We start from the raw sequence: 26,348 nt of genomic DNA, 5'->3' as shown, positions 1-26,348 counted from the left end.
GTTGAGAATGAATGTCCAAAAAATCATTTGCTACATTTCTAATTTCTAATCTCTATTTATTTTTCCAGCAGCGTGATTTTTTAATTAAATAATGGAGCATGGCCAAAATATATGGCCAACATACATAGATATACTTGAAAAATAATCAAACCCGATTGACTTGTATGCATTTTCAATGTAATATTGAGAATATTTACAGTAAGAATATTTCTAAGTCTAATCCTCGAGTAAAAATTAACATTTTAATTATTTACATGCATTAAATTATAATAGTGTTGCCAGCATAAAATATAAATGCGAAAAATCATCAAATGGCAAAGGAAAAAACCCTTCTTATAAAGAGTTTTACGGAACAGAAATTATTTTCAAATTACATACAATAATGACATTAGTATACCAAAACAAAAGAAAACTATCTAGAGTTTGTTGGAACATAGATAATTACTATAAAATAATTCCATAGATGGCATTAATTATACATCTATAACAAAACAAAAGAAAACTCATCTAGCCGAGTATTTAAATTTTCAAGAATTATAAAAGATATTCATATCGAGCAAAAAGGTAATAATTTTTGTTATTTAAATTATTCTATGTGGGTAAATATAAAAAATCACATAAATAAACTTACGTTACATTTTGCATTAGAAATATATTAAATTTACGCTTATATCGGAAAATACTTGTGTAACATTTTTCTTAAATTTTTTACATTCTTTACGTAACGTTGGACATTTTGTTTATTCAATACGTAAAAAAAATATTCATACTTATTTTGCTAGACGATGAAAATATTACTAAAGCGGTCTAGTTCATTACAATGTTAAATTTAATCCTGATGTAGAAAAATATCAAACGGCACTTTTTAAATTATCCGAAGAACATATTATTAATAAGATTTTACAGTTTTTAGAAGTTTCAAAAAGATATTTAAATCTAAAGTTAAAAATGTTTTAAACGATTTATCAGTCCTGGAGATGCCTGCTCAGACAAAAGCGTCCGTTGGTCAAATAAAACAAAATAATAAAACTTAAGTTTTATTGATATTAATACTAATGAAACATAACTGAAAACAAGCGAGGGTTATCACTAGAGCCCGCCCAGGGCGCTGCAGATTGAATAAACACCCTGCTAGAATGAACCTTTCTGAAACTTCTAGACGTAGCGGACGACGAAACACCAATACACATTCTATGTGGCGCTTTATATCATAAAAGAAGCCGCATCCTCGGGGAGCCACTGGTTAAATCTGACGATGACAGAGTGCTCGTCCCCTACCTAATAGCCTGATACTTTAAAGACCTAGGAGGAGATTTAGCAATATGAGAACACTCGCCCTCCGCTCAATAACCAGGCTCTTCTAAGACCTGGGCTTTGAAGGGCGAGAACTTATTTACGGGGACCCGTCACAATAGATCTACACAGATCACAGTGACGTCAGGAGCTCATATAACACAGACCCCCATAAGAATAAGTATAGAGTTTTATCAAGAAATATTTACAAAAAACATCAACATTATGTTAGTGTTTGTAATGTTATTTTTAATGAGGAAGTTCAGTGTTTTATTTTTGTATATCGCATAATCACCACTATGATTTTTTAAAGTTCTGAATTTCTGAAATAACTCCGCGTGTGACGTCAGAGGTTCTCTTCCGCTTATTCTCGATCAGTTATGCCTATTCGTCCATTGACGGCAAGCAAACCGGAAATCTTCCATAACTCTCTAATCATTGGTTGATACACATGAACCAGTGACGTCGTTCAAAGTAGTTCGTTTTTATTATTAAAATATTTATGACAATTTTTTTCATACATTTTCAGGAAACTTTACAGTACAATTTAATGCTCCAATTTTTACAGCACGCAAGAAAACATTTATTGAAATTCCTCATTGTACAATGGTAGATTTAGAAGACATTTTACAAAATCACAACATAATGGTCAGTTAGTTGATTGGGTTACTTTAAATTCATATCATTTGCATTCTAAAATTAAAAAGAACATAATATATAATTTTGAAATAATGCACAAAACAAAGAAACATATATTAATTAGCTACACAAGAACGGTTTCCTTTCAACATCTAGATATATAATCAACTTTTCCTACATTCACATATAATAATATAGACTCTTCATTAACACACCATGCTATAATTTGCATCATATTGAAACAGTAATTCCTTCATCTAGGCTTTTCTAATCACAGATATAATTTTCCACTTCTTAAAACAATTTTAAAATAACGATACATTGTTCCCCAAACATTCGCCAACTTTGAATATTGAAGGAACAGAAAAGTTTTAGCAATAATTAACACAAATCATTTATAAATATTGACTAAAAAATATAATATTCGCGATCAAATGAAGAAGTTTAGTATTTTAATTAGTTAGTAGTCGAATTAATCTATTTTTTTTTCAGTTTGTCCTAATTTTTATAGATATGGACTGGATTTCACTTATGCCAGCCAACGACAGGTCATAAGCCCGACAGTTCTCCAGCGCTGTTATAATATGTTACGAAAAAATAGCATTTATTTTTCAATCTGACAAAATGAAAGGGAACGCAAGATATAAGTAAAATATATATCATTGAGTAATGACTACAACTAGGTAACTCAAAATCAGCATTTTTGAGTTACCCACTAAAAATACATTTTCGTATCTTCCTCCGTGAATACTACAAATAGCAGGTCGTAATTGATTAAAACCATATTATGATGATTTGAATGTATAACTTTAAGCCCCTCATTATGTAGTATTCTCACTAGGCTAAACAATTACGATGTAAAATTAATATTTGAAGCACTAACTTCGCGATTTTCCATGTTAAATAATATAACTACGTAATTAGTTTATTTAGTAAAATTACTAAAATATATTTAATATGCCGATCAGTTTCAGAACATGACTGGTCCTTTGCAAAGGCTTAAAAAAACTAACGCTAAATATTCTACACCCTGCCAAATAACAAGTACACACTGTACATAAAATACATCCGCTAACATGTGTTCAGTGTTTTGCTTCCAGGGTACAGATTCTCTCGCTTCAATCCGTGCCTAATGTCTGGGGATGGTGATTACGCCTGATTTCGGGCATGGCTCGTCTGTGGACAGTCTCCCTCCATCTGGAACGGTCTTGTGCTCTTCTATAGGCATTCGTCAGTAATGATTCTGATAATTCAGTGACTATGCCGCTCCATCTTTTCGGTTTTAATCGACACTTCCCGAGAGAACAGTTTTCTCCAAACTATCAGAGGAAATATGTCCAAAGAACTGCAGGATTCTTTTCTCGCACATGGATGTTAGTCTTTCTCTTATGTCCAGTTCCTGGAGTATAGATGCATTCGTACGTCTGGCCGTCCACGGAATCCGCAGCATTCGCCCCCACCACATTTCGAAAGCTTGGATTTTTTCTTTTCAGATTTCTTCAGTTTCCAACACTCCACACCGTACATGAACACTGAGAAAACCGAGGCCTTCACCAGTCTCTTTTTGGTGTTAATGGTTGTACTGCGATTCTTCCAAATCTTCAAAAGCCGACTCATCGCACTTTTGGCAATACCAACACATCACCGTATTTCACCTTCACACCCACCGCCATCGCTGATGAGAGAACTTAGATAAATGAAATTGTTGACTCTTTCTAAGTTGCGCAGTAAGGATAATGGGGCTACTTTATTAGCTCGATCAATGGTCGTAAGCTTAGTTTTGCTCATATTCATATTTCGAATTCTTCGAACAGATTCTCAAAAAAGGAATAAAGGGTAGGCAGTAGGTACCGGATTGGATGATATTTTTAATGAATTCAATTTCAATATGGTAATTAATTATGGGAAGATTTATTGACAACTTTTTAAAATTTTTCATAATAAATGACCGACCGAAGTTCCTGTTTTGGCCAATAAAAAAACTAAATATGTAGTTATATTACTTAATTACGATACATGCAAAGCTTAATAAACTTCAGATACAGAAAAAACTAACTTAAATTACATAATATATGTACATACATACACCTTAAATTAACTGTTTTAATATCATAAATGGCATTTTTAAAAGGATTTTCGCAATCTAATTTTCAATTGTAAAAAATATACAAAAGCATTTTCCGACTCAAAACCTGTCTTCGATAATACGCAATAGCTAAGCGTGTGCGAGCGCAGATTTGGAATAAAACATTTTTAAAAATCTTGAATCAGAAAATGGATGGATTTTACTCACTTAACAAATCGACACATTATTACCTTACTAATCGCATCTCTGTGTCCAAACAGATGAAAAATACAGTTGCATTATGAAAACACGTCTATTTGTTATATGACTTAAAGGGACTTATTTATACAATTTTATTCATAAAAAAATCTCTATCGAATTTTATCTTGTACCTTTTTAAAAAAATAAAAAAATTAGCATTTTTACCATTTATCCAAATATTTCAATTTTGGGGCCATGTTCAACGAGTCATAAATAACTCATTATTAGAAAATGGTAATCGAGTCAATGGGAATAGTTCGAACTTATAATTTCTGATCCGAGAACCTGCAACACTACCACGGGACCACAACCCGACAGTGGCGAGCCGTGATTATGTAAGTAATATAATTATAAATGACATTTTTTTCTGTGATTCTATAAAAATCAACTCAAACAACGACAATTTTTATTCACCACGCGATATACGTAGCTTTATTCTACTCCGTGGCAGGCAAAACCAACAGCTGTGAGGTTGACAGGTCCAAACTCCGCTTTGGCCAGCAACGCGTAGTCCGCTGCAACGTCAGCTTGAACAAGATAATAAAGACCGTGCATCGGAAGAACTCGTTACATTTCATCTTGGCATTTTGTGTCGCCCGGCCACCAGCTCTCCACCACTGTTTGCTATTGTAAATTCCTTCTGTACAAAATAATAGGATGTAGCTCGTGCGTAACTATTTAATAAATAACTTCAATTGTAATCCATTTTTCTCATTTAACCTCAAATCACCCATCCTATAAATGGTGACCCCGATGTGATTCATTTTTCTTGCTCAATTATCTTAATTAAACAGAAATTTAAATCATGTGAACTGTCGTCAGATATTATTAATAGTTTAAAACACATAAAAAATTATATCCATCCTTTATATCTTGTACCCTTCTGATGCATGAAATATTTTTTGATAAATTTCCCATGGGGAATAAATGAATTTTTGAGACTAATTTCTGTTGTCTTGATTTGACCAAAATCTGACAAACTAGGATCAATCATTGACCCCCAGATATACATAGTCGATAGTGTATCTTCCTAAATTTATCTTTAACCATATCATCATTGTGAAGATATGGCTTCTGCATCTTCTGATTGAAATCACCTTCCTGATTTACATCATTTTTAATGACTAAAGACTGTTCGCACCGCTGTGACGGACGTCCCGCATATGGTGGCATCGATGTTTCGACGTTCTGCTCACAGTCAACGCTCTCCAGGAAAGCAGCGCCATTGATTTATGCAGACGACATTTTAATGACATCATCCGCCGCCCTGTGACGGCCGCTTTTCTAGGAAACCATAGCTTTACTCTAGCTCTACCAATGTCCTTTATAACCGAATGATTTAGACAAGATTCAATTAACGCTGCTTATTTGCCTACTTTAGTCACAGCGAAATGATCGGTAATGTATGTGGAGGTTAGTAAGTGGTTTTTGGTGTGGTCTGGTACGGCCCCCTAGCCGAGATAAGGGCTGGCGGAGTGCCGCTGGCCGGGCGGGGGCAGCACGGGGGCGGACTCTCTCCGGGCCAGCGCCGGGGGGCGCAGCGCCTCCTGACGCCGCAGTACCGGCCCTGACTCGGCGCTGAACCCGGAGGAGAGGTATGTCTGAAAGGTGGGGCGGGAGTTCTGGGCAGCTTCTTTTATTGAACCTGAAATTAAATTGCAACTCAATCTTATATTCAAATATTTAATATAATTTTTTTTTTGATAATTTATCCTTATTGGGAACAGAAAAAGCATTTTATCAAAAATTGGAGATAAATCACCGATACAGTAGAAAGTTTACCAATGTGTAGCATGTTGCGTACATAGTAAAAGAGTAATCCTAATATATAATTGTTTCACACACTCTTTACATCTGTCTCGATAATACAGGTATATTCGGGAGCGAGAGAGACAATTTCACGCGTCACACGCGCACAGCAAAGTTTCTAGTACATCTCCCAGACGCCCGTAAGTAGCTACCCGAATTTCGTCACGGGTGGTTGCTTCGCCCGCGCTGTGAGCATGAGCTAATGATTTTTTCATGTTTTTAACAATTAGATTAAAAACATTATCACTTTTGACGTCGACTATATAAATAAATGAAGCAATTGTTAATATGAATATTGCATTTTCCAATTTAAAATCTCTCATTTTTTGCATGTGTAATGACAGTAAGGAAAAGGTAGTTAAATAGTTGATTTGGGATAAGCTTTTTTTTTTTTAAATAAATATTTGCGTTCTTATGACTAATGACCCAAATATTTAATTTTGAGGGCCATTTTCAACGAGTTCTAAATAACTCACTATTAGAAAATGGGAATCAAGTTGTGGTAGAGTGAGATTCGAACCACGGACTTTTGATCCGTGAGTTCGAGGCACTAGCCAAAGGACCATACACAATTTTTTTTTTTTTTTTTTCCCAAATTTTTACTTTAAATGTGCAATATCTCACAACTAGTACAATGTAGTTACCATTTTGTGCCAGAAACCCGACAATATACTCTAAGGGTGAGAGATGCAAGATTGACATGTTTATATTTTTCGGATTGTATATTTTATTCGATATTTTATAGTTTTCTTATCTTAAGCGAATAATTTATTATTATAAAGGTTCATAACTTAAGTATTCATTAGGTGTAGCGGTAATAAATTCCTACACTAACATAAAAAGAAATTGTAAATATTTATGTACAGCCGGCATTAAATAAAGTACATCGGGCTTCAGAAAGAGACTGCCGGCGTAATGGATATTCGTCAACAATATTGAGGTCAGTAGCGGTCACACATCTCAACAGGGAAAAATACGCAAGGGTTTGTCATGTTCATAATACTAGACACTCCAATGAGGATCTGATTCTACAGAGAGGAGTTAATACTTTTTTGGCTCAAAGGCAGCAATATTATTTAGGCCCGAGGGTATATAACCTTATCCCAGATTCGTGAAAATGTGGTGGGATTGCCAGGCTGAGGAAGGTGTTGACTGTATTTTTAATCCATATTGGTCGGAGGGAGTCAGAGAAATTGTTGTACGATGTGGAAGGACGTAAGCTGGTTTCTTGTTTTATTAGTAATGACTTAGGATATAGAGATTTTGGTATTATTTGTGTTTTCTCTGGATATTCATTGTTTACTTTTAAGACTGAAAAAGCATACATTATGATAAAACTGTAATTACTTTTTAATATTATTATAAAATAAATCATTTACTGCCTTAGAACGGGGAAGCTATCCCTGGTTAGGCAGTTTAGATGACCAACAGCAAAAATAAAAAATATATATGTTTACTTTTACTACCTTATTAATATGTTGTATAAATATTTACTTGTAAATTGCTGTAATAAATATGTAAAAAATAAAAAAATCCGCAAACTGCGGCTTTGTAGAGCGTCGTCTTTGTCATACATACATGCATACAGATACCGAACTCCTGTGACAGAGACGACGCTCTACAAAGTCGGCAGTCTCATTCTTAAGCCCGATGTATTTTTATTTACTGCCGGGTACGGGACATACTGTTTGTTTACCCAGTAAAATAAATAAATATTTGTTTCATGCAACGTCCGATAAATTTTCTAGAGAGGTTTAACATATGCATATTTTGAATTACCCGTAAATGAGACGTTTCGTGCCACAAACACGTGGGACAAACGGCATTATGATGTTTTGGCGCCAAGCTTGTATGAAATGTTTATAAGAAGCGCAGTCGACGGTCATAACGCGTGACGTCAAATCGACGTAATGCAAACGGTGAGCAGTTTTGTATGAGCTCATTTTTAAACCAGAAAATTAAAAATTAAAACTTGTTTTAAATATGTCATCATTTTCACGCCCTTTCCGCACCCAATGGTGCTTAAGGAACTGCATCGGTACACCAATCGCAGCGCACCTTGATCAGTTTTGTTACATGAAGGTAAGATGATCAGTTTTACGCTTCAGTTACCAGTCCAGGCTATGAAATATTCTAGTGTGAAAGTACCTTTTTAAATAGATATTTCATATCAACCCTCTCGCGTGGTAGGCAAACGCGCTGACCATTAAACCACGAGGTCGATATTGAATACATTGATAGTTATATCATTAGAATTGTAAAAACCCGATTTAAATACATATTACATTTTTTATTTAATTCCAGTCTTGTGAAAATACCCTATTCCCACTGAACATTCCATCGACTCCTTGCCTCTAGACAGAGAATCGACAAAAATTAGTTTCACAGTTTTGTATGCAAAAAGCTTTAGTACTATGGGCACTTTCAACACCGGCAACACTAGGTGCCAGGCCTGTCAACGCAGCAATGTAACACGCCACCAGCGGCTACAAAACTATATTCAGACGACCCCCGTCCAGCGTTGTTTTCGGTTCTTACGACACGACATAGCAACGACTTTCAACAATAACGTAAATTAAATTCATATATCAAGGTTAGTTTCAGCCAGCATTGTCGACCTTCATTTTATTGTATATTTCCTTTGTTATAGTCAATTAAGTCAATAATAAACTCCAAATAAATATATTAGTGAAATCTTTCATTTAAAAACAGTTTGCTATATAATTGGTCACGTCAGTTGCAAGTGTTTAAAGTGCCCATAGCACCATATCCCATTGCCCTGAAACCCTCGAATACATGATTTTGTTAGGCGACTGTGTAGTACATACGAACACAAAAGACAATGTGTGCAAAATATGAGTGAAGTTATGTTCCTTCGCCCTGCCTATGGAATGAAAGAAGCAAAACACATTAACAGCCAATCGGTGACTTACTAAAAAATGATTACGGTTCATCTTCTTGCGATTGTTATTAATTTTAGGGCAGACCTCGACCTAAAATACGAACGTAATACATATACATAATTACACTTAGACTTTCTCGTCAATTGTAATAAATGGATAAGGCAAATAACAAATTGGATACTTAGTTTTAATATTCTAAGATAAATTGTTAGTTTTTATTATATAAATAAAACACGAGTGATACTTTAATCCACAAATTTGGAATATCCAGTGACCGGTTTCATCGCTTTCGCGACATCTTCGAGACTGGTATCTTTATTAAAAAGTTAAATGTATTTATACAGAACAGAGGTAAGGATACATAATTCAAAGTTATATGTAAGTAAATTAAATAAAGTTATTTTTATCTTAAGGATCATTATCAACAAATTTTCTATAGGTTAACTAATGAATTGATATAATGCTATTTTAATGAGTTTAAGTATTTTATTTTATTTTTGGTGTCTCATCCTTCGTGAGTGTGGTTTTGTAAATAATGATTTCTGACTCGTGTTTTATTTATATAATAAATTACAATGAACTTCCATCAAGAATTTTCACTTACAAACTTAAATGTTTTATAAATTGTTAGGACGAGACTTACCAAGAGTTCTGGAGAGCCAAGGAGGCCACGACTGCTTCTGATTTGCCATTGCGGACTGGCAGTCGGATACAGCTGTGTTTAGTTGGTGCAGTAATTCCTAAAAATTCATGATGAAACCTTAGAGTATATACATCTGTAGAGGGATAACAACACATTTTACCAATCCAATGCATGTTGCCTATTATAGCTGATTTATTTTTTACAATATGTTCTAAATGAGAGAAAGGGAGACAAAAAAAAACTGTGGGTACGGTCCTCATTTTTTGTTTTGTAGTCGATTTCAGAATTTGTACGATGCTCATTTTTTACATATGCGGGCAGTATTGCTTCGAACTGTCAAACGCTCTGTCGTTATTTTGATATTTGTTACAGTTTTTGATATTTAGTGCTAATTACATCAAAATTAATTATGCCGACTTGCGCCATGAAAGGATGTTCAAATAGAACTGGAAAAGGGAGAAAACGCTTCAGTTATCACAGGTATTAATCAAATATTATAAATTTTCACATTAATACGTTTTTTTGGTAGTTTTCAACATAAATGCACCACAAACATTTAATATCATTTGAGCAATTATTATAGCATTTGTTTCTGTGTAATACAAATATCTTATACATTGGATAATTGTAATTTAAATAAAAATTTCAATCGTTTAAATCCAAATATTTCTTTAAATGTTCAAGAAATGCAAACTCTACCTTTTACCGAGTCAACCGACATCTGGAAATAATTCTATCTCTTTTTATCTCACTGAAAGAATGTGAAATTTTCATTTATTGAATGTAACTAAAAGAGATGACAATACATCTGCGCTGTTTTTGAATGGTATTTTTATGACCACATGTTGAGGCAGCTCTTACAATTAAGACTGCCAGGGCTGTGCATTACCTTAAAATATTAAGTATTAACTTAAATATAATTTATAAGTGTAATCATTTTATCATTAAATTTATAAGCATAATATAGTAAATTAAGGGTTTTTTTTTGGATTCCCGATAGATGAAATAAGGTGAAATAAATGGATCCATGCGACAGGGCAGAACCATTGTCCCCTTGAAATAAAAATTGGGTGTGTTCCAACCACTTTCTATCCATTAATTTGGACAAAAAAAAATATTTTGTACGCGTAATAAATGTTTTCAAAAACCTAACTCACTATGGGTAAATATACATTTATTTCATATTTATATACCACAAAGTCAGAAAAATCTGTGTACGTGCATGAGAAGATGTATGAATGTAGAGAAAGCGAGGTCTACATGCAAAGACAGAGTGATATGGCGTTATATCCTCTCTGCCTACCTCTTCAGAGAAATGGTGTGATTTCCCCAATTCACCAAATCGGAAGTGGCATCTTCACTCTATCCAAAGATATAAGTTTTGATATAAAATTTAATAGAGATTGTTTTCAGTTCTCAAATCAAACAATAAATTTGGAAAATATTTTGGAATTGAAGACCCCGTTTAACCAGTTTTTAATTAAAGATGTAAGTTATAACTTACCGTCAGAGTGAGACAACATTTCAACAAATTTGTTAATTTTCAAATCAATAAATTTACTTTATTTCATTTTTACTTTTTTTATTATAACTGCACATTTGTTCATTAAAGTAATTTATGTACCCAACAATGTCATTTATAATGTTTATTATTGCTTACTTTTATTTATTAAAAATGTTTTTAGTTAACTTGTTACTAAATTAAAATAAACGTTTTTATTGTACTCCCTACTCCTTACCAATCTTTGTAAAAATTCGCCTAAAGTCGTGCGTTTGTGACAACCTTGTTTTATAAACATCTGGAAACGAAAGACGTCTTCACTAAACATACGACCACGCCCCCTTTTCAAAAATTCTTACAAACTTTGGAATAGTACGGACTCAAAGATGTATATACTCTCAGGATGAAACAAAGTGAAAATATCACATACTACGAATACTGGTAAAAATACATGAAATGTATTTAGAAAAATTGATTAACAATCGTAGTAACCTAACCTAATCTAACCTAGCCGTGCAGTTGTGCCAGCCAATGGCTGTCCACGAATGAATCCAATTACTCAGCTCGAATTGATAGTATAACATTCCGTTTAGTATTTTGAAAATGTTTAAAACACTGACCTCTGTAGATATACACCGGAAACTCTTTTTACATGGTGGAAAAAATTTGTATAAAAATCTCTTCAGGATTTAAAAGAAATGAAAATGTACTTTATTTGATTAAAAAATACAACTTGAAAAAATCATAACTAAGATTATTTACTCTATCAAGCATTGTACGTCTAATAAGTAAACAAGTAATTTAGGGAATTCCAAAACGAATATAATTATATTTGATTTCTTCTTTGCTAGCCACATTCATTTCACTGCAGGACATAGACCTTTCTAAACTTTTCCAATACTTCCTATCCCGGGCTATCTGCTGCCATCTACGACCCACATGATCGCTTGCTTGCTTGATTGTATTTTCAAAATCGTGAAAGTTTGTTATTGTACCTAAATAAGATAAAAATTTAACAACTAAGCGTAGATGAGTAAAAAAAAAACAAACCTGGTTAGTGCACTGTGCCTCCACGTGGGCCAGTTTCACTTGGGCCAACTCCAGCTCTAATTCTCTCACTCTTTGCTGGGGTCCAATATCCACCTCCGATATTGATTCAACTAAAAGATACACAGATTTTTAATTAGCAATCAAAACACCTAATTGTTTTCAAATTGTCTGTACTGAAAAGTAGGGTTTTTGGAGATACAGTAGTTTACCTCTCGCATACAGAGTTGTTGTTTCGGACAAAAATAAATATAAATAAAAGAAATATTAATTACAGAATACACACTTTTAAAGAAAACATAGATAAACTAACTGTATTACAAAATAAAGCCTTTAGAATCATTTTGAAAAAAAACAGATACACAAGGGTAAAGTCGATGGTAAATGAAATGAAATTATTAACATTTAAACAAAGAATATTTTACAATACAATGATATTTGTTCATAAAATTATAAACTCTAATACAAAAACAGAATTTTGGAAAAAAATTGATTGGAACCAGCATGAACACGATCACAATACTAGAGAAAAGAACAAAATTAGACATCCATTTAGGATAAAGGCAAAGTCACAAAATTCAATTTTATTTCAAGCAATTAAAAAGTATTACGAAATGGAAAAAGATATTTATGAAGAAAAAAACATATCAAAATTTAAAATAATGGTCAAGACATATGTGATAAACAACTTATAAATTAAATATATTTGCAATGTTATTATTAGAACACACATAACAATATGTATGATATGTGTGCCCTACTTTAAGATTTAAATAAATAAGATTTAAATAAATAAATATACAGTAAAACCTCGTTTTTACATCCCTCAATTTTACGTTTTCCCGCTTTTTACACCGATATGTTCAGGACCCGTTTTTCTTCATACATTCTCATGCAAATATTCCCCCCAATTAATGTTTTTTACATTTTTCATCACCCCGATTTTACACTTAAAAATTTTTGGAATTCATTTGATGCGTCAAAAAAGCCAAAGTTATCTCGTAATAACGATGCCGCGGCCACGCGAATGAAGAATAAAAACAGGTAAACAACTAATAAATCAAAGGATAAATTACTTTCAACCTAAATTCAAAGCAGGTGCAGTGTAATTGACCTTTTTGTTTAAGTGTCTTGCTTTATTAGGGTTAGTCTTAGTTTTCATTCGAACAAAAACGTCATATTGACTTGTACAAATCATGATACGCAGTTGACAAACGTTTAGAAACAATGAAGTTTTAATATCATTAAATTGCGATGTTTAAAATATAACAATAGAAATATTTAAAGTTAAAAAAAAGATGGTCTAAAACGTTGTCATAAAAGTCGAAACAATTTTGCCGCGAATACGACAGTGATGCCATAGAAAAAAAGTGATACCATGTAAATAAACTTTCCCAACATTTAGGGGAAAAAAATTGTATGTCTGGCGGCCTCCGTGGTGTAGTGGTCAAGGCGCTTGATTCACGCACGGAAGGTTCCGGGTTCGATTCCCGGTGAGAACACAAAAATTAAAATGTGATTTTTCTCAAGCCTGGGTGCTCTGTGATGTAATTCACCACTGTAATTAGACATCCTGGCCTGTTGCGGTGCAAAAAAAAAATGTAAAAAAAAAAAAAAAATGTTGTTTTATGCAAGTTCAAAATTTTATTTTTGTCATTTTTTATTTCACATAAAATAATTTTATCATACTGTTTTTAAACCAAATAAAAAAAAGATATAATATTGTTTGAAAAAATATAAAATTATTTTTAGTGAAATCATTGAAAATGGGTAAAAAAAATATTGACGATTCCCACACTAAATTGTACACTATAGTGTAGCAAATCAATTTTATTTTTATGGAATTCCCATTTTTTCCATACATTTTTCATTTCCTCAGTTTTACACTTTTTTTCTTGCTCTCTTGAAAAACGTAAAAAGGGGGTTTTACTGTAGTAGTTTTTTCAGTTAAATCTTCTAGCCACCAAGCAACGATGTAAATATAATTGCTTTGAATGCATACCTTTTTTATTGTCAGTAGAATCAAGTTTAGCATTGCACGCTATGCAACCTCTGATAGCTTCCTGAAAAAATATTAATTTTAAGTAAAAACAGGTATTAATTAATTAATTATATAGAAGGCAAAAAGGCTGTGACTGATGCGCCCTTTACTGGTAACCCTCTTGGAACCTGTCTACCGCCTTGTTACCCTACAAGGCGGTAGACAGGTTCCTATAAAATGTTGTTATGTGAAACCATGTTATATGAAACTCGTACAGAGTACAAAAAGAAGGTTAAAGAAGAAGGTAAAAAGAAGGTAGGTTTCAAAAAGTTTCCAAACAGTTTTCTTGTAATTAAAAATTTAATTTAAGGCAAAATTAACAGTTCACTATGGAGTCCCGGTCCCGGCTCTGATGTATGAGAGCGAAGTATGGACTTGGAAAAACAGAGATGACAGTAGGCTTAATACTGTCGAAATGTGATCTCTCAGATGAATGTGTGAACAAACCTTAGTTGTAGTAAGCTGTTGATCCAACCGGCTACATATATCTTTGTACTCCTTTAGTATGGTGGCACTTCTCGTTACTTCTCCCAAGGATCTTTCCGTCTCTTTCCGTAGTGCTTCTCGCAACTGAAAACATGTACAAATATTATTCATTGGGACTTAAGTCCCATGTCCTGATGAAGAGACGGGTACGTCTCGAAACCGGTAGATATAAAAAGTCGGTAAGTGGTTTTATAATAATATTTACCAACATTAATTAAAATGTTTGACCACAAAGTTGATGCTAAGTACATAAAGAATATTCCAGAGCACAAGCTTAGTAAATGCTTACCTCCAAAATTTGTCCATTCATAAGATTCTTGTCTTGTACTAACTGTTCATTGGTTATGCGAAGCCGTTCCAGTTCATCGTTTAAATGCTCACTCTCGGTCACTTCTAGAATTTTAAAAAAATGAGGAAGTTCAGTGGTTTTTATTATTTGTTTTTATTTGTTAAAAGACTATTAAACTAAGCAAAAAGAAAAAATGTATCATATTATCAGCGCTATGGTTTTTCTGAAATTCCTCCACGTGTGACGTCTGTAGTTCTCTTCCGCTTCTTCTCAGTCAGTTCTGCTGATTGGTCTCATGTACCGTAAACTGAAAATCTTTCACGACTCTCCTCGGTCATTGGTTGATTCATATTAACTAGAAACGTCGTTCAAAGTACCGTATTTTGCAGACGGCAAGATGCACCCCAAAATTTATCCATCAATTTTTAGAAGAAGAAAAATGTTTGATTTGATTTGAATATTTTTTATTATTTTTTTCATTCATTTCGGAGAAACTTGGACGTAGAATGAAATGCTCTAACTTTTACGGCGTGTAAAAAAACATTTTTACATCTAATTTCCCATAGCGGCAAACCTCCTCATTCAGACACAGCAGACCTAATTGTGAAACAACGTTTAAAAAAATGTACCTTTGGTGAGATTTTCAAACTCCTGCTGGTATTTGGCGAGACGTTTAACTTTAAAAGCGCACGCTTGCTTCAGAATCTGTCTTGATGCTTCTTCCGCTCGGCACTTCTTGGGTAAAGTCACTCTGAAATTAAATAAAAAAATAAATCATTCAGATCATCGATCACCAATCAATCAGAAGTGAGTCAAAGTTTTTTTTTAGATAAAATATCTAACATCGATGGTAACAGTATTATTTTTCCGTGCAACGTGGAAAAATTTTCTATGGTGGTTTAAAGTACACAAACATATTGTTGGTGACACTGCAATACCACGTAACCTGTTTTTTTCTAAAAAATGCTTTGCTGCAGTAAATTAGCTATAGCAACAAAGACCCGTTAGTTTAAAATTATTGCTATTTTTACTCTAAATAAAGATTGTTTTCAGACTCCCCAGTGATATTTTTGGTTGAAAAAATTCATAAGTAATATCTGTACCTTAAAGCTGAAAGGCTGGAAGTCACATTTTTTGCAAAATTGAATTAGGAATGTCATTTTGTTAATATATTCAGATTCTATTAAGGCTAAAAAAACATTGGAGTCCTCCGGTATACCACTATTGAAATAGCTTGTTCTAAAACACCAGTAGTGCAGTAATAATACTCATGCTTTCAAAAAAATTCAACGATCTGCTGGTATTAAAGCAGTGGATACCGAATAAATTCCACATTTTTTATAACAAACTACCTCTGACATGGCGAGGGATTTTGCACAAGATTAATACCCGTATGCATAGACAAACCTTAAGGTGAGGAGAGTACATTCTATTGTCTTCACCTTCGGGTTATTCTCTGCATTTGAAATTAGAATGTGCTTTCCTCACCTTAAGTTTTGTCTCTGCATACGGGTATAAGCCTTACTGTCATAATCAACCGTACTTAACCATTTTATCATTTCTTTTGCCGTTAATTTCATTATTTTACTTTGCTTTTTTTCACATAATGTTAACTTTCAATTACTTTTTTATTGCTATTAATATTATGTCATTCATTTTATATTTACCTGTTATTTTCATAAATAATTCATTTTTGAATTGATGGCACGTAATTTAATGTTTTTGCCTAAAGAAAGTTTTATAAATACATTGTTTTTCATTCAATATTCTACATTACTTTTTATACTAAAGGAGGAGGAATTAGGGCGCAGGCCCGGGCGGTTGGAACAAAAAACATTGAAGTCCCATAGTGATTTGATAGTCCATACTTTAAATGTTTTTTTTCTTAAATATTCTTATCAAAAGCATATAAATCCAAAAAAAAACAGCAATAAATTGTGTTTTTACTTGGAGAGATACTTTTGAAACAGTTTTACAACTTCAAACTGCTCTGCTGAACAATTGACCAAATGTGAGTTCCAGCATTTCAGCTTAAGGTACAGATATTTAAGAGAATGCTTTTTAGGTTCCCATGGCAAAAAATTTAATTGATAAATTGCAATATCACTAATGACATTTTGAACTTCTTGAAAACGGTACCTGTTTCGGGGCCTATCGGACAAATGCCACTTATTACAATACTGCGCCATACTTGTACGCAATCTTTGTTAGAAGTGCACTCGACATGAGCCATGAGACCAACTATGAGCCATTGTGTATTTGTTTGTTTTTAAATGCAAAAATTATGAATGAAAACCCGATTTTTTTATAAATTGATAGTTGTATAATTATAATTGCAAAAAATAGCTTTAAATATTTAATATATTTTTAACATTATCATGTGATGACTGAGATACAGTATTTATCTACTGAACGCTAAGAGGAATTATCTAAAGTTACAGTTCTTACTACTTAGCAAATTCGTAGTTATAAAAGATCTGTTACATATTTCAATTTTGCAATAGTAAAATAGGATAAGATTCATTAGTTAAGTGAACCTTGATAAAGAAGCATGTGTAGCTTTTAAACCGATCAGTAGAAAAAAAAAGTGGTTAAAAACAAAGTTGTTTTATATTTATTTTACTCTATTGAATTACCACAAAATTAGTGCGTCAAATATAAATTTTATATCAAAATTTATTTAATACTTATTGAACAAGTATAGCTCTACTTACACGATTTTAGACTGACGCAAATTATTTTAGAACAAATTAACTGCGTAAGTCGAGAACCCACTGTATATTATTTTTAAGATGCTGATTAAGTCTGAATTGCATCTTCGTTTCGCAAGGCTTAAGATATTCACAAGCATATCCAGTGGGAATAAGAATAGTCAAATTTACCTGAAGTACTTGAGAATGCCTTCGAAGTCCAGCTGCATGAGGTCTTTCTTGGATCTGGCCAGCAAGGCGAGGGCTACTTGGAACAGCGTGTCCATGCCTTGCAGTAGAAACACGTCTACTATGTGGAATACCTAACACGTAATCAGAATTCGGTTAAGTCCCGTAATATTTGTATTTTAAAGAACAGAGTGAATATTTTTATTTAATTCAATGAGGAACTTCAGCCCTACGGGTAATTGGATACAAAAAATGTTTCCTTGCGCGGGGTAAAAATTAGAGCATTAAATTGTACTGCAAAGTTTCTTGAAAATGTACAGAAAAAATAATAAAAAATATTTTGATAAAAACGCACTACTTTGAATGACGTCACTGGTTCACATCAACCTATGATCTGAGAGCTATGGAAGATTTCTGGTCTGCTTGTCGCTTCTGGACCAATGGGAAGAACTGAATGAGACTAAGCGGAAATGAACCTCTGATGTTACATGCGGAGTTATTTCAGAAATACACAACTTTAAAAAATCGTAGCGCTGATAATACGATATACGTTGCGTTGGGAGGATCATTACCGCGCTTCTTCTACAGGTAAAATCACTAAAATGTTTTTCCCAACGCTGGCTGATGCAGCAAACTTCCGTCATCATCACCAAAGTACTTTCGAAACGACTCAAATTTTTAACGTACACGGAGCTATGAGAAGTTATCTATATAGGTTTAAATTAAGGAATGATGACTATTGTCCATGCGATGATATTTCTTCGCAGAGTATCGAACATCGGTTATTTCAGTGCCCAATTTTCAGTTTGCAACGCCATAATCTTGAAGCAGAATGCAGGAAAGATGGAATATCCTTAACAGATATCCACACTGTAGTTAAAAGTAGTTATCACGCGCCATTGTTCTTGAACTTTGCAACAATGGTGATTGGACTCATAAAGGTAATAAATCAAAATCAGTGATCGAACATCCCATTTCCAAGATAAACAAAAACGTTTTTTTTTCCGAGTACCTTAGCCTTGTACATGACACGTAAGGCTACTAAATACAGGGGTCCAAATATATAAAAATAAAAAAAACGATATATAAAAATTGAAAAAAAAACTTTTGACTTAGTTTAATAGTCTATTAACAAATAAAACAATAAAAAAAACCACAGAACTTCCTCATTAAGCTAACAATTGATAACAAAACAAATAGCTTACATAGACAAGATTGAAAACATCTTGATTATAAAAATAATACAGTAAAACCCCCTTAATTACGTTTTTCAAGGGACCGACAAAAAAAATGTATATGGAAGGAAAATGTAAATGGAGGGTGTGAAAAAAAATCATTTAGAATTATTTGTTATTGAAAAAATTATGGAGCAATGTTTAAACCATTTTTTTATTGGAAAAACATAATTCTGATTTTTTTTTCCCAATAAATAAATGATTTAAACATCGCTCCATCATATTTAAATTAAAAATAAATCTGCATTATTTTTTTTCCAGCAAAAAATGGTTTAAACATTGTTCCATAATTCTTTTAATAAAAAAAATTCAAAATATTTTTTTATCGAACTTTTTTTAAATATTGTATTAGATTAAGTTTTTCTACTGACATGTCATGGTGGAACTGCATTTTAATTATAATAATAAAAATACGTATATAGCTTTATTCCACTTTTATTTTATTTATTTATTTTTGAAACCAACACATTCATAGTAATAAACAATGCCTAAAGAATAACAACAAATAACAAAACAAATCATGGGTTTCATATAGGAACAAAAATATTCAAAAAATATATACAGGGTGTTCTTTAAACCCTGTCACATCCGAAACCACGATGATCAGTATGAGTAAGAAGACATAATGGCACATTAAAATATTTTTTTAGAACAAATAAAATTTTTAAAAATAAAGTATCAAAAAAAGCAAATGGTTAGTTACTTCTGCAGGGGAGAAGCGATGGTGGCACGGCCGTGCGGTTGACGGTGTGTCAGACTCCCTCCTCCCCCTCCTTGTTTCACCCCTGCAGAAGTAAGCAACCATTTGCTTTTTTTTATATATTTTTAAAAAAAATATGTGCCATTATGTCTTCTTACTCATACTGATCATCGTAGTTTCGGATGTGACAGGGTTTAATGAACACCCTGTATATATAAATATTTCTATGGTATCAAAAAGCGGAAAAACATAAAATTGAGGAACGTAAAAACGAGGTTTTACTGTATTTATAATTTCCTAAAAAAATGTACTCACTAGTGGAAGGGGGAACCTGGCAGTGAAGAGAGTGAGGAACCACTGGGAAGCAAACATATGTGGTTCTACTCCCATAGCTGCGAAGTGCGCGCGGAGGTCTCCCATTTGCTCCTGAAAAACACACAAATATTCTGTTTATTTTCATTTAAGCCTGTAATTTTTTTCAATTTCGACCTCTCCAGAATCACCTGGCGAGAGTAGAAGTAGAAGTATAAGTTTTGGAAGAGGCTCAACTGTGGGCGCTAATGTCAAAATGGGAGGTATTGCTACTGTTGGAATTTGTCAGGATTTGATTAGATTTAATCGGTTGTTATTTTGAAGGTACAAACAGTTATTATTAGTTGCGGGGTTTGATTAATAAAAATAAAACATAAAATTTAATAGAATACCCTTTAATACATCCGTAAACCAGAAATCTTTCACAACTCTCAATATTAGTTGATTCATATGAACTATAGTCCTTAAAATTTAGCTTGATTAAAATGACAGCTGCCAAACTAATGTCAATAGTGATGGAAATTACTGATCACTGATCATGTATCGATCAAATCGATTTTATCAGTTTTTTCATGCAAACATGAAACTCTGTTTCCGAAAATTGATATTAAAATACAAAAACAAGCCTGTTATAGTGTGTTTAAGACAATTATTCACCAAAAAAAAAAAAGACATTTATACATTTTTCATGACATCAAATGAATAATTTTTTTATTAGATCAATTTACATTTATTTATTTATTTATTTATTTACTTAAGTTAGTTAATATTACATTGTATATTAACTAATATATTTACAATTATAACAAATACTTATTAAATATTTCTTACATAACTACATTATTACAATAAACATAACATTTTTTTTTTAAATCCGTAAGTTTTCTTTCATTCTTCATACTTTCAGGCATCTCATCATACAGTTTTAACCCTTTATACATTAAGCTATTTTGTGATTTTGTTTTTTTCTTAAGTTAACCCTTTATACATTAAGCTATTTTGAGATTTTGTTTTTTTCTTAAGTGGTAGTCTTATCCTATTTCTATTTCTTGTCCTATATTTATGTACATTTCTATTTAATATAATTTCACTTATAAAATACTTTGGCATGAGATTATTAAACACTTTATTTATTAAACACATTGATCAATTTGTTCCATCTCTAACATTTTTGCAAAATGGTGTAACCTTGTAAGAGCGTCGTTAATAATTAGATTTATTTTAGTTTTTTTTTAGTTTCAAAGCTGATTTTATATATTTATGTTGATTTATATGTCAAGCATTGTATCAACAAAATAAATGAACATGCCAGATACAAATGATTTTAGTGTGTCAATATTAGACGTCACTACAAAGTTATGTAGTCACTTTTGCTGACAACTGTCATTCTAATCAAGCTATATTTTAAGGACTATAGTGACATCGTTCAAAGTAGTTTATTTTTATTAAAATATTTTTTATAATTTTTTTACTTTGCTGTACAATTTAATGCTCTAATTTTTACCACGCATAAGAAAACATTTTTATATTAAATTTCCAATTTTACACCTCATTCTTAATAACTGTAATTAATTCACATCGAATTAGGATCATCAAACGGATCATATCCTGACAGTTACCTCCATTAGTCGATGTAGCTGGTACAGCCTCAAGGTGAGCACCTCGAAGCCATCCTTGTAGAGTTCCCGAAGACCATACCCGTACATGAGCCTCACCAGCACACAGAAGGCTTGTTCCTCTGGCATCTAAACAACATTTATGGGTATAATTAAACCTTTTTTATCTCAGACTGAAAAATCCTTAGAAAACTTTGTTGATGTGATAATTGATATAAACTTAATTAATGAGTGTCGAGTTGAGTCTCAAAAGAAACATATTCTCAACAGCTTTCGTTGAGCAGACATTTGTCTATAAAGATTCGGACATACTTAAATACTTGTTAATCAAAGTTGATGTGGTTAACAATAGTAAAATTTTTATTTTTTTTTTGAATCGGCATTCACTTCGTAACACTTCATTATAAATTATTATGAAAATAAAACTTTGTTATCAGTGTTACACAATTTTTTTATTTTACAAGAACACAACTATAGTTTCGGGAGAGCACTCCTCCCATGAAACTAGTTTTATATCACCCGTCGATGGGAGGAGTGCTCTCCCGAAACTATAGTTGTGTTCTTGTAAAATAATAAAATTGTGTAACACTGATAACAAAGTTTTATTTTCATAATAATTTACAGTAAGAATTAATGATGTAAGTGGATGAAGGCATTCTGTCACAATTTTATTATAAATACAGTAAAACCCCTGTTTTATTTTTTTCAAGGGAGCAACAAAAAAAGTGTAAAACTGAGGAAAACTTTAAAGTGAGGAAATGAAAAATGTATGGGAAAAAGTAAATTTCATTAAAATATAATTATTGTACAAGACTATACTAAATATACTGCAGAAAAATTGTAAGAACTGTCATGATTGGGGATTATTCATATTTACCAATGATTTAATAAAAAATATCTTGTATTTTTTCAAGCACTACTACGATATGTTATTTTTTATTGAATTTAAAAAAAACATGTTTAAATAATTTTATCTGGGTACTTAACCTTTAAAACACAAAAATAAAAATTTGGATTTGCATAAAATGCATACAAATTTTTTTTCCCTAAATATTGGGAAAATTTATTTATATGGTATCACTTTTTTTAGCATGACACCACAAAATTACAATGGTCATTTACATCGCGGCAATTTCACACTTTTATGATAACTGTTTAAACTATCTCCTTTTCACATTATGTATATAACATCAAATAATATTTATATTGCCAATTTTTTAAACATTCTGCATCGTAATTTATTGATGTAAAGACTAATCTTCCTAAACATGCGTCAACTGCATGTCACTGTTTAGTAAAACTGTCAAAATTAGAAACTTAAACAAAATGGTCAATTACACTGCACCTACTTTGAATTTAGTCTGAGAGAATAATTTACACATTTTTTTATTTACCTCGATTTTATTTTCCATTCACGCGGCGGCGCGCGGCTCGTCTTTTGACAGATCGAATGAGTTATGGAAAAATTTCGACGTAAAACCGGGGTTACGAAAAACGAAAAAAACGTTGATTGGGGGGAATATTGAATGAGAATGTATGGAAAAAAAATGGGACCTAAATATTTCGGTGTAAAAAACGGGAAAATGTAAAATCAAGGAACATAAAAATTAGGTTTTACTGTACTTTTTTACGTACATGAAGATTTTATGTACATTCCTTTCACACAAAGCCAACTAAACCACCATGTACAATACAAAATTTTAAAATATAGATTACACAAACATCACTATGTCAGATTTAAAATTTACACTAAAAATGTATTATGTAACTTAGTAGACATTATAATAATAAATATGTACATCTCCCCTCCCCTCCTTATCTTCTCTTCAAGCATGTTTGTCCTTATCCCGCCCAATTTACAGTAACTTAATGTTCTTAAAATAAATATTTAAAAAATCTTTGATTATTGAGTACGTGAAAATAACATTTTTATATGTATAAATTGTATGTATTTATTTGATATGTAATATATTTTCTTTACTAACTTTGTATGCTATGTGGAAATCTGTTATTATTTCTGAGTTTATACACTATATCTGTTTGTTTACTAAAAATATGTATGTAGAACTGTTGATTTCCCAAATAAAATAAATAAATAAATAAAATAAAAAGTAGCAGCGAATTGATTTTAACAGTGAGTGAAGGGGTTATGTTATCAATAATAATACTGGTATTCAAAACTTCAATCCAATATATTTGCTTTTTTTTGTCACATAAAACCCTCAACCCGCTCGTCTTAAATTATCTCTCACGTGCAGGAGTAGAGTGGCCGCCACGAAGCTCAGCCCCTGGCAGTAGCCGACCTCGGCGTCGTGCACGGCGTAGGCCCGAGCCACGCGCAGCAGCGAGTCCTGGCCCAGGCCGCCCGCCTCGCGGAAGTGGTCGTGCGCGGGGAACGTGCGAGCGATGTCGCGCTGGATCACGCCCTCGCACGGACAATCCTGTCGGGAGTGAGGAAAGATTACAATTGACAATATTAAAAACATTTTTTTTTACTAGCTCTTTATACGCGAATGCAGCCATAGAACCGGCATGCCTGCTAATCTATTACTTGAGTACCGCCGCTATGAAATAAAGTCATATTTCTCAATATTTATATAAATAGAATTAGATTGAGAAATTAGAAATAAGTCATTCAAATTTCTGTTAGTAGTCATGTTTACAATTCAAGGGTAAGGTGCATGCAAATCCAACAAAAGGCAGTCAGATACCTTGGTGATGAGCAGCCTGTAAGTGTCCATAAGGTACTGGTACCGGTCAGTGTCGGCTAGCCGCTGCCAAACTTCTCCGCGCAACGCTTCCGGAACCCCGAGCCGGACAAGGGAACTGAGAGCCTTCGGTCTGTCTCCATTCCAACTGAAAACAAACATTATTATTTTATGGTCTATTTTAGTGACTATTTCAATCTAGACAGACAAAAAACACCCAGATCCTGATGCGAGTTTACAATATGACACAATTGGGACATCGTTGCATGCAAGCCATGGTTTCTGCTGTGCTGATCGAGGAGCATCACATTGTTATTTTGCAACCAGCGGATAGGAACATTAAATGCTGCTTCTTCCAGTAACGATGGTAAACAAATCGTGAATATGGGGTCCATATTATTTAAACATTGATTTTTAACACTGACTCCATATCTCTCTAAGTATAGTCTCCCCTCTCGAGGTCAATCATCCATGCCTCTTTTCTTAGCAGACAATGTTGCACCAATTCAATTATTTATCCGGCCTACGTAGAAGGGAGACCAGAATATGGAGGCGTTTTCAAGAAGAGGACAATCATATTTACCATCTTAAGACCTGCGCCCAATTTTCGAGAACTCCCTCGCAGCAATCTTTGGACACCAAACCAGTTCCACTGAGTAATGGTTCATCTCCATCTGAAAAGAAAACTGTAGGTTTTGGAAAAATATATATGACCCAATACTCACTTAAAAATGCGAGCCCTTGCTGCTACAAGGATCCATGCGTTTGACATTGTAGGGTCGGTTATTGAACTATGTTTAAATTATTTTTCTTCATTGCAACACTGTTTGTCCTACAGCCAATGAGAATTTCACATCTGCCATAACACAGAGCTAATTTAATAACAGTTTTCATGATTTTTGACGTGATTACAAAATGTTTTTGGTAATGTAGTAGTGATTTAAAAAATAAGTATTTTTATTGCGATTCTGAAATAGTTAAGCATTGGTGAGTAAATGCATTCCCTATTTAATATATCGTTTGTAAGCCGTTTAATAAATCTTGAAAACCTGCCGGTTATCATATAATATTGAAAGCTAATCATTTCAATACCCTCTAGGCCTTAAAATGTATTTTTTCTATCGTCACTTTTTAGTAAAGTCAAGCTAAAGCATGAACTATTAAACTACTGCAAGAAAAGTGTTGGCTTCATGGTGTAATGGTCAGTGCGTTTGCCCACCATGCAAGAGGTCTCGGGTTCGATTCCCGACATGGCTGATATGAAATATATATTTAAAAGGATGTTTTACACTAGAATATTTCATAGTCCCTGAAACGTAAGACTGATCATCTTTATGTAACAAAAATGATCAAGATGAGCTGCGATTGGTGTACTAATCCAGTGGCCTATGCACCATTAGATGCGGAAAGGAATGATGATGATGATGTAAGAAAAGTGTTCATTAAAACAAATATGGATTTTTCTGAAGTGAAATAAAACTTTACCAAAAATTCATTGCATTTTTTTTACCTGGCGATATTTTATCAAATTCTCATGGACACACAAAAAGTACTTAGTATAATTACTAATCTCTAACATGATTAATGATTATTATGTATTTACCTGAGACGTCATCATCCGGACTAGGCGGGGCGGGTTGTGACGAGAGGGGTGAAGGCAGGAGGCTCGACAGACTAAGGGTCAGATTCAGCCTACTGCGGTCCAGCTCACCAGAGGTTTCTAGACTCAGCACTTCATACGATGTGCCATACATGTCTGTGGTCTGCAACAATCCCAGGGGGGCAATTACAATCGGCAGGTACGAAAGCCATACCTTCACTATGACAGTATGTTTGAAGATAAATTCTCCCGAGCGATTACGAAGATACACAACCGACCATGCATTTTCAAGTTTTGAGTCAAGTACAAACATTGACATGT

The 26,348-nt window shown here is 33.0% G+C and overlaps 1 protein-coding gene across 2 annotated transcripts in view; it reads right to left on the bottom strand.

The window, feature by feature from the left end:
* Positions 1–3,435: 3,435 nt before the first annotated feature.
* The window catches only part of GAPcenA (GTPase activating protein and centrosome-associated), a 41,221-nt gene continuing 18,308 nt past the window's right edge, over positions 3,436–26,348 (bottom strand). The window contains exons 10-24 of one of the 2 annotated variants that reach the window (XM_088230619.1): positions 26,031–26,190; positions 25,011–25,101; positions 24,431–24,575; positions 23,972–24,160; positions 21,723–21,848; positions 20,107–20,217; positions 17,860–17,990; positions 15,607–15,728; positions 14,978–15,081; positions 14,650–14,772; positions 14,164–14,224; positions 12,165–12,274; positions 9,614–9,710; positions 9,001–9,060; positions 5,765–5,903 (exon numbers count right to left, since the gene is read on the bottom strand). In XM_088230619.1, coding sequence (XP_088086745.1) covers positions 9,044–9,060; positions 9,614–9,710; positions 12,165–12,274; positions 14,164–14,224; positions 14,650–14,772; positions 14,978–15,081; positions 15,607–15,728; positions 17,860–17,990; positions 20,107–20,217; positions 21,723–21,848; positions 23,972–24,160; positions 24,431–24,575; positions 25,011–25,101; positions 26,031–26,190 — 1,587 coding nt within the window. In that variant the 3' untranslated portion in view covers positions 5,765–5,903; positions 9,001–9,043. Of the gene's footprint in view, positions 5,904–9,000; positions 9,061–9,613; positions 9,711–12,164; positions 12,275–14,163; positions 14,225–14,649; positions 14,773–14,977; positions 15,082–15,606; positions 15,729–17,859; positions 17,991–20,106; positions 20,218–21,722; positions 21,849–23,971; positions 24,161–24,430; positions 24,576–25,010; positions 25,102–26,030; positions 26,191–26,348 lie in introns of both variants that reach the window. The other variant, XM_088230618.1, reaches the window with a different exon arrangement.

Source organism: Micrasema longulum, unplaced genomic scaffold (assembly GCF_059751315.1).
Source record: "Micrasema longulum isolate JH-2025_06_02 unplaced genomic scaffold, ASM5975131v1 h1tg000800l, whole genome shotgun sequence".
In the NCBI taxonomy this organism is placed as follows: Eukaryota; Metazoa; Arthropoda; class Insecta; order Trichoptera; family Brachycentridae; genus Micrasema; species Micrasema longulum.
Note: the sequence above shows the minus strand (reverse complement) of the source record. Positions and strands in the feature narration are given on the sequence as shown.